This window comes from Schistocerca cancellata, chromosome 6 (genome assembly GCF_023864275.1).
Source record: "Schistocerca cancellata isolate TAMUIC-IGC-003103 chromosome 6, iqSchCanc2.1, whole genome shotgun sequence".
NCBI lineage: Eukaryota > Metazoa > Arthropoda > Insecta > Orthoptera > Acrididae > Schistocerca > Schistocerca cancellata.
The window spans coordinates 505,729,117-505,739,028 of record NC_064631.1 but is presented as its reverse complement, the minus strand read 5'-3'; the positions used below and the strand labels follow the sequence as shown (position 1 = coordinate 505,739,028).

Here is a 9,912-nt window from a genome sequence, read left to right as displayed (position 1 = left end):
TGTCAGTCATTAGATTGCAGTCGTTTTCAACGAAAGGAATTCTAAACAGGAAACAAAATAGCTTCATACATCGAAAATACTGCTGAGCTTAAACTTTATTAAACATGCACATTAGAAAAGATAAATATTCCCCTCTTGCAACTGAAAGGAGACACTTTATAAGATAAAAAAAAATTTTATTTGATAAAACAAGTATCTCTCTTTTGCCTCTTCTTCTGTCCCCCACCCCCTCCCCCAACGTGTACAATCGCAAGATATTTCATTAACATTCAGTGCTCCTCACCCCATAGTCAACCAAGATACCTAAAGAAGAGCACAAATATGTTCACAGTTACTTGTAAAAGCAACCCAGTACAATGGTAACTTCCTCAGATTTACAGATAAGGTAAAGAAGCACGAATTCTGTTGCTGCTGGACCATGAAGTTGTTTTTGTATGTCAATCCTTAAAACAGGTGGAAATTTAAGCTCAGGAGTACACTATTTGTTAAGAAGTGTAATGAATTGCACAATTAATTGAGTGCAGAAATCTCTCAGAACAATGTGTGTTGGTCAACTACCGCCAATAGTTTCACATTTTCCTGTGTCAGGGAGGGAGACACCACCATTATGAGTATGCCTGCAACAGACATGGCGTTCGCCGTGCCTAGCTGACGTGACGTCACGAACAAGCGCCGAGGCCTTCCCTTTGAGTCGGTGTTGGTGTGACGGGGGCGGTTCACGGCCGCCTCCTGGTGGGCACTGGAGAGGCGGCGATCCGCTGCGAAGGGTCCCTGGGGGCGTGCGGGAAGAGGCCGAACTGCGACGTGGAGGCGCTGGGCCGCACCAGGTCGACGCCTCCGGGACCCAGCCGGATGCAGTCGAAGGGGATGACGAGCGCCGGCGTCGAGAAGACGGTCGCCTCCAGGTTGGCGCACACGTGCAGCGCGCCGTCCTCCCAGTGGATGTCGTAGACGCGCACGCACAGCGCTACCGCCGGCAGCATCGGCAGCGGCACGCACAGCGGCGGCGGGTTGCGCGCTGCGAGACACACACGCGCCGCTTGCAGTGCTGCGTTTCTGCCGCGCTAGCAGCTCTCCTCCGAGCAGTCTAGTGTTACTAACAAGGGAACCTCCCCATCGCACCCCCCTCAGATTTAGTTATAAGTTGGCACAGTGGATAGGCCTTGAAAAACTGAACACAGATCAACCGAGAAAACAGGAAGAAATTGTGTGGAACTATGAAAAAAATAAGCAAAATATACAAACTGAGTAGTCCATGTGCAAGATGGGCCACATCAAGGATAGTGTAAGCCCAGGAGCGCCGTGGTCCCGTGGTTAGCGTGAGCAGCTGCGGAATGAGAGGTCTTTGGTTCAAGTCTACCCTCAGGTAAAAAGTTTATTTTTGCAAATTTATGATCTGTCCGTTCGTTCATTGACGTCTCTGTTCATTGTAATAAGTTTAATGTCTGTGTTTTGCGACCGCACCGCAAAACCGTGCGATTAGTAGACGAAAGGACGTGCCTCTCCAACGGGAACCGAAAACATTTGATCACAAGGTCATAGGTCAACCGATTCCTCCGCAGGAGAACACGTCTGATATACAAACGACACTGGTGACGGCATGTGCGTCACACGACAGGAATATGTTGTCGAGCCACCTAACTTGTACACTTGGCGAATGGGTAAAAAGATTCTTCTGCCTTGCCCGATTTAGGTTTTCTTGTGGATGTGACAATTGTCTGAAAATTAAAAAAAAAAAACTAAACTTTTCACTCGAGGGAAGGATTGAACCACGGACCTCTCGTTCCACAGCTGCTCACGCTAACCACGGGACCACGGTGCTCCTGAGCACATACAATCCTTGATGTTGCCTATCTTGCACATGGACTACTCAGTTTGTATATTTTGCTTATTTTTTTCACAGTTCCACCCAACTTCTTCCTGTTTTCTCGATTGATCTGTGTTCAGTTTTCCAGGCCTGTCCACTGTGCCAACTTATAACTAAATCTGAGGGGGGTCCGATGGGGAGGTTCCGTTGTAAGAACAGAGTGGTCGAACCGTGGGGGGGGGGGGGGGGGGGGGTGACTGCCCTTGAGAGAGGGAGGTCTCAGATCAACATCTAAATCTACGTCATTGTTCTGCAAATCACAATTGAGTGCCCCGACGGAAGGGTCATCGAATGATCATCACGCATAAAATGCATGTCTGACCATCAGCTGCTTTTATTTTAATCCCAAATATCGACCTGTGACAAAAAATAAAAACACCTACAGCCGTCTTTATGATTTTATTTTATTTTGTTGCTACCAGTTTCGACGCTTCATTGCGTCATCTTCAGGCTGTTTTGATGCGGTACAGGTTGATACGATCCCCACAAATAACCCATCAGTTGCCAGCATTACTGGATTCGCAGATAATGTGTCAGCACTCCAACCCTCAACTGTCAACTGAGTTGACAGTTCACTGAGTTGATAGTTGGAGTGCTGACACATTATCTGCAATTCCAGTAATGCTGGCAACTTGATAGTTGGAGTGCTGACACATTATCTGCGATCTTATCTCAGCTGTCAACTGAGTTGACAGTTCACTGAGTTGATAGTTGGAGTGCTGACACATTATCTGCAATTCCAGTAATGCTGGCAACTTGATAGTTGGAGTGCTGACACATTATCTGCGATTCCAGTAATGCTGGCAACTTGATAGTTGGAGTGCTGACACATTATCTGCGATCTTATCTCAACTGTCAACTGAGTTGACAGTTCACTGAGTTGACAGTTGGAGTGCTGACACATTATCTGCGATTCCAGTAATGCTGGCAACTGATGGGTTATTCATGGGGATCGTATCAACCTGTGCCGCATCAAAACAGCCTGAAGATGACGCAATGAAGTGTCGAAACTGGTAGCGACAAAATAAATAAAATCATAAGGACGGCTGCAGGTGTTTTTATTTTTTGTCACGATAGTAAACGGCCGTCGTTCCAAATACGTCCTGCTAAAAGCACGGACATACAAAAGCAAATATCGGCCGGTTTCAGTCACAGACCATTTCACGGATTACGGCTAAAACAGTTTCAGCCACAACACCACATCTGTCATTACTTAAATAATGGCCTCGTTTCATGTGTAGAGCATGTCACAAATTCCAGTATACAACACAGCACTTTTAGAAGCAGTACTGAAGAGATCTTGCCCGCCGGCCGTAGGTGGCCGAGCGGTTCTAGGTGCTTCAGTCTGGAACCGCGCGACCGCTACTGTCGCAGGTTCGAATCCTGCCTAGGGCATGGATGTGTGTGATGTCCTTAGGTTAGTTAGGTTTAAGTAGTTCTAAGTTCTAGGGGACTGATGACCTGAGATATTAAGTCCCATAGGGCTCAGAGCCATTTGAACCAATTTTTTCATCAGTGCCCTAGAACGTAGAACTACTTAAATCTAACTTACCTAAGTACATCACACACATCCATGCCCGAGGCAGGATTCGAACCTGCGACCGTAGCGGTCGCGCGGTTCCAGACTGTAGCGCCTAGAACCGCTCGGCCACTCCGGCCGGCTTACTATTAGTGTGTCCTGTGTTGTATACTCGAGTTCTAAATATGAGACGTGGCCATTATTTAAGTATTGACAGATATGGTGTTGTGGCTGAAACGTTTTTAGCTCTAATCCGTGAAGATGGTCTGTGACTGAACCCGGTCGATATTTGCGATTAAAATGATAGCAGCTGATGGTCAAACATGCATTTCATACAACGACTGTTTATAGTCACGTTCCAAAAATATTTTCAATACTCTTCAAGTCACTTCTCCATCGTTCCACTCCCGAACAGTGCTCGGGAAAAACGAATGCTTAAATCTTTCCTTGCTATTTGTCTTATTTTATTATCTCCCTATGCATTTATTGTCTCCCTATGTAGGTAGGCGCCAGCAAAAAGTTTTCTCACTCTGAGGAGAAAGTTAGTGACTGAAATTTCGTAAGAAATTCTGCCGCAGCGAAAAATGCCTTTGTTTTAAGGACTGCCACCCCAATTCGTGTATCATGTCCGTGGCACACGCTCTCCTAATTCGCGATGGTACAAAACGAGCTGCCTATTTTTGTACTTCTTCGATGTCCTCCGCGAATCTTGTCTAATGCGGTTCCCACACTTAACAGCAGTACTCTCAGAAGAGGGCGGACAAGCGTAATCTAATCAGTCTCTTTACTAGGGTTCTTACATTTTCTAACTGTTCTGTGAAAAAATCGGAGTCTTTGGTTTGCTTTACCCACGACATCCGCTATGTGATCGCTCCAACGTAAGTTACTCGTAATTCTAATCTCTAAGTATTTAACTGAGTTAACAGCCTTTACACCTGTGTGATTTATCGTGTAACCGAAATTTAGCGGATTCCTTTTAGTACTCATGTCACTGACTTCACACTTCTCATTATTTACACTTTACATTAAAAAGACACTGTTTTCTCCATACAGATGTCTACTCATCTGGTCACTTTACATTATGGTAACTGACAGCACCATCTGCAGGCGATCTAAGAGAGCTGCTCAGACTCCTAAATCATTTATGCAGATCAGGAACAGCAGAGGGTCTATAACACTTTCTTTTGGAACACCAGATTTTACTTCTGTGCCGTCCGTTGTGGCCGAGCGGCTCTAGGCGCCTCAGTCCGGAATCTCGCTGCTGCTGCGGTCGCAGGTTCGAATCCTGCCTCGGGCGTGGATGTGTGTGATATCCTTAGGTTAGTTAGGTTTAAGTAGTTCTAAGTCTAGGGGACTGATGACCTCGGATACTAAGTCCCATAGTGCTTAGAGTCATTTTAACCATTTATTACTTGTGTCTTACTTGTTTAGTTTCCGTCAATTACCACGAACTGTGACCTTTCTGAGAGGAAATCGCATATCCACTCACACAATTGACACGATACTCCATAGGCACGTAATTTGCTTAGAAGTCGCTCGCGGGGAACAGTGTCAAAATCTAAAAATATGGAATCAGTTTGACGTCCCCTGTCGATAGGACTCATTACTTCGTGAGAATAAAGAGCTAGTTGTGTTTCACAACGTCGATATTTTCTGAATCGTGTTAGATGTTTGTCAATAAATCGATTTCTTCGACATAACTCATAATGTTCGAACTCAGCACATGTTCCAAAAACGTACTGCAAAATCGACGTTAGCGATATGGGTCTATAATTCAGCGTATTACTCCTTTCTGGAGTATTGTTGTGATTTGTGCAGCTTTCCAGTCTTCAGTTACGGATCTTTCGACGAGCGAGCAATTGTACTGTATATGGTTGCTAAATATGGAGTGATTATATCAGCATACTCTAGATTCTGTTGTCTTTTGCACATGTCGTGACTAATGAATATCGAAGCTCAGTCGTATACAATTAGTGCTTTCTGTTAGTGGCAAGAAAGAACCAGATCGTTTGGTGTCGGCGCCAAGTTGAGTAAAATTAAATGCACTAACACTACTACAAATATATGAATCTGACAACCACTTCGAAATTTATGTTCTTGAAATCATGTCACTAGAACTTATATCCCTGTAACATGACTGTTCAGTAGCCGGCAACTTCTCTCATGCATTCAACAACGCAGCTAAAGCAAGTGTTGAGTAACAATCGGACGGTAAAGCTTCAACTTGTTTTTTATTGAAGCGGTTGGTGGTGTCTGAATAATTCTGAGTATTTTGTACAAGATGTACACGATAAATTTTTGGCCCTGTGAAAAAGACAAATTATAAAACCATTTTCGTCAACTGAAGATACCGCTCGAGCACTGCCGTGCCTGAAAATGATGACCGTCTGTTATCGAAATGTTGTATGTCTCTGCCACATTTCGGCTGACTGCCGTAGAACTTTCAGCGTGCCATGTACGCTGACAAAAATTGAAAAATTACAGTTCTGTGACTTTTGGTTTGTTAAATATAATCTCAAAATTTAATCATTTTTGTGTGCACTAATAGTTTAGCTGAATGTTTTTCACGACTTGTGTATATTGTAGTGTTCAAATGTGTGTGAATTCCTAAGGGAGCAAACTACTGAGGTCATCGGTCCCTAGACTTACACACTACTTAAAGTAACTTCAACTAACTTATGCTAAGAACAACACACACACCCGTGCTCGAGGGAGGACTCGAACCTCCAGGGGGAGGGGCCGCGCAATCCGTGACATGGCGCCTCTAACTGCGCGGTCACTCCGCGCAGCTATTGTAGTGCATTTCACCCTGTATAGACACACATACATACAGAAGTTTCTAACATGTACACTTTACCTGAGAGTCCAGTCCGATATATACTCTTGTCATTTACTAACAAGTCCAGTTTAACCGAGAGGTCTTTCAGTGCGACTGTGAAGTTCATACATCCTGAAACAGAGGTAAGATTCGTTTGGTTAGTTTCTGAATCCGAGCATACATATACTAAAAATGCACTACGTGACCTAGAAATGAGTTGATCAGAATTCTTTCTTGTGTTAAGTGTGAGTGACAAAGTTTTTGTATGAACAATGAAAAATCCAGGATGGAATAATGCAAAATTATGAAAAGGACAGATCACTACAGCGGAGATGCTGTGTCGCAGATTGGCCCAAGAAAAATACTGTCAAAGAAGTAAGCTTTCAGTCAAAAAGGCCTTCATCGGGTTAGATAACACACACACACACACACACACACACACACACACTCAAAGAAGGAAACTTGTCTAGCTTGAAGGGGAAACCAGATGCTGTGGTTGGCCCGCTAGATGGCGCTACCATAGGTCAAACGGATATCAACTGCGTTTTTTTTAAATAGGAACCCCCATATTTAATTACATATTCGTGTAGTACGTAAAGAAATATGAATGTTTGAGTTGGGCCACTTTTTTCGCTTTGTGATAGATGGCGCTGTAACAGTCACAAACATATAGCTCACAATTTTAGACGAACAGTTAGTAACAGGTAGGTTTTTTAAATTAAAATACAGAACGTAGGTACATTTGAACATTTTATTTCGGTTGTTCCAATATGATACATGTACCTTTGTGAACTTATCATTTCTGAGAACGCATGCTGTTAGAGCGTGATTACCTGTAAATACCACATTAATGCAATAAATGCTCAAAATGATGTCCGTCAACCTCAATGCATTTGACAATACGTGTAACGACATTCCTCTCAACAGCGAGTAGTTCGCCTTCCGCAATGTCGCACATCCATTGACAATGCGCTGGCGCATGTTGCCAGGCATTGTCGGTGGAACACGATAGGAAATATCCTTCAACTTTCCCCACAGAAAGAAATCCGGGGACGTCACATCCGGTGAACGTAATGGCCATGGTGTGGTGCTTCGATGACCAATCCACCTATCATGAAATATCCGCTTCAACCGCACGCGAGCTATGTGCCGCACATCCATCATACTGGAAGTACATAGCCATTCTGTCATGCAGTTAAACATATTGTAGTAACATAGGTAGAACATTGCGTAGGAAATCAGCATACATTGCACCATTTAGAGTGCCATCGATAAAATGGGGGCCAATTATCCTTCCTCTCATAATGCCGCACCATACATTAACCCGCCAAGGTCGCTGATGTTCCACTTGTCGCAGCCATCGTGGATTTTCCGTTGCTCAATAGTGCATATTATGCCGGTTTACGTTACCGCTGTTGGTGAATGACGCTTAGTCGCTAAAGAGAGAGCGTGCAAAAAATCTGTCATCATCCCGTAATTTCTCTTGTGCCCAGTGGCAGAAGTGTACACGACGTTCAAAGTCGTCGCCATGCAATTCCTGGTACATAGAAATATGGTACGTGTGCAATCGATGTTGATGTAGCATTCTCAACACCGACGTTTTTGACATTCCCGATTCTCGCGCAATTTGTCTGCTACTGATGTGCGGATTATCCGCGACAGCAGCTAAAACGTCTACTTGGGCATCATCATTTGTTTCAGGTCGTTGTTGACGTTTTGCATGTGACTGTACATTTCCTGTTTCCTTAAATAACGTAACTATCCGGCGAACGGTCCGGACACTTGGAAGATGTCGTCCAGGATATCGAGCAGCATAAATAGCACACGCCCGTTGGGCATTTTGATCACAATAGCCATACATCAACACGATATCGACCTTTCCCGCAATTGGTAAACGGTCCACTTTAACACGGGTAATGCATCACGATGCAAATACCGTCCGCACTGGCGGAATGTTACGTGATACCACATACTAATACGTTTGTGACTATTACAGCGCCATCTATCACAAAACGAAAAAAGTGGTCCAACTAAAACAGTCATATTTGTTTACGTACTGCACGTATATGTCATAAAAATGCGGTTCCCATTTTAAAAAAACGCAGTTGATATCCGTTTGACCTATGGCAGCGCCATCTAGCGGGCCAACCATAGCGCCATCTGGTTTCCCCCTTCAAGCTAGACAAGTTTCGTTTTTTTAGTTTTTTCGTTTGATGCTTATTTCGTTAGGTATTTGGCCTGGTGGCCTGGTCACTATCAATGGATCACCCTATATATATATATATATATATATAATGTGTGTGTTTAACACGGATGATGGCCTTTTTGGCAGAAAGCTAAGTTGTCCGCCGGTCTTTTTGATGGGTCTATCTGCGACTCAGCATTTCCACTACATCGTGAGTATTAATCTACCGTTCTCGTAATAGTGCAAAGTTCTCGTACTTTAGTCTGCAGGTGGTGTGAAGCCTGACGCTTCACATAAGCTCAGGTCTGTAGTGTGGGCTGAGAGGGCGACAAACCTTTCTCGCTGAAGTTGATGTAGCTGAGGTCTATGCTGGCGCAGCAGCCGCAGGTCTCGGCGGCGCAGGAGCACGGCTGCCGCTCCAGGATCCTCAGCGCTGGCCGCGGCAGCAGGATGGGCCGCGCCTGACCAGCAGCTGCTGCAAGCCAACACGCAGCGCGTCACAACACCAGTCCCGCGTTACTCTGTTACTGCTAGCAGGTGACGTCACAGCCACCCCACAACCATGTTACATAGCGAGTTGCACCCATCAGCCTCCTCCCCCCCCCCCCAACTATGTTACGTAGCGAGCAGGACCCATCAGCCTCCTCCAGCACGAGATATTGAATATACACTACTGGCCATTAAAATTGCTACACCAAGAAGAAAAGCAGATGATAAACGGGTATTCATTGGACAAATATACTATACTAGAACTGACTTGTGATTACATTTTCACGCAATTTGGGTGCATACATCCTGAGAAATCAGTACCCAGAACAACCACCTCTGGCCGTAATAACGACCTTGATAGTCTGGGAATTGAGTCAAACAGAGCTTGGATCGCATGTACAGGTACAGCTGCCCATGCAGCTTGAACACGGTACCACAGTTCATCGAGAATAGTGACTGGCCTATTCTGACGAGGCAGTTGCTCGCCTATCATTGACCAGACGTTTTCAATTGGTGAGAGATCTGGAGAATATGCTGGCCAGGGCAGCACTCGAACATTTTCTCTATCCAGAAAGGCCCGTACAGGACTTGCAACATGCGGTTGTGCATTATCCTGCAGAAATGTAGGGTTTCGCAGTGATCGAATGAAGGGTAGAGCCACGGGTCGTAACACATCCGAAATGTAACGTCCACTGTTCAAAGTGCCGTCAATGCGAACAAGAGGTGACCGAGACGTGTAACCAATGGCACCCCATACCATTACGCCGGGTGTTACGCCAGTATGGCGATGACGAATACACGCTTCCAATGTGCGTTGACCGCGATGTCGCCAAACACGGAAGCGACCATCGTGATGCTGTAAACAGAATCTGGATTCATCCGAAAAAATGACGTTTTGCCATTCGTGCACCCAGGTTCGTCGTTGAGTACACCATCGCAGGCGCTCCTGTCTGTGATGCAGCGTCAAGGGTAACCACAGCCATGCTCTCCGAGCTGATAGTCCATGCTGCTGCAAACGTCGTCGAACAGTTCGT

At 45.1% G+C, this 9,912-nt stretch overlaps 1 protein-coding gene across 1 annotated transcript in view; it reads right to left on the bottom strand.

Moving 5' to 3' along the window:
• Nucleotides 1-247: 247 nt before the first annotated feature.
• LOC126191507 (uncharacterized) overlaps nucleotides 248-9,912 on the bottom strand; it is a 42,717-nt gene continuing 33,052 nt past the window's right edge. Inside the window, exons 3-5 of the mRNA XM_049932402.1 lie at nucleotides 8,724-8,864; nucleotides 6,244-6,336; nucleotides 248-1,018 (exon numbers count right to left, since the gene is read on the bottom strand). Coding sequence (XP_049788359.1) covers nucleotides 717-1,018; nucleotides 6,244-6,336; nucleotides 8,724-8,864 — 536 coding nt within the window. The 3' untranslated portion in view covers nucleotides 248-716. The remainder of the gene's footprint in view (nucleotides 1,019-6,243; nucleotides 6,337-8,723; nucleotides 8,865-9,912) is intronic.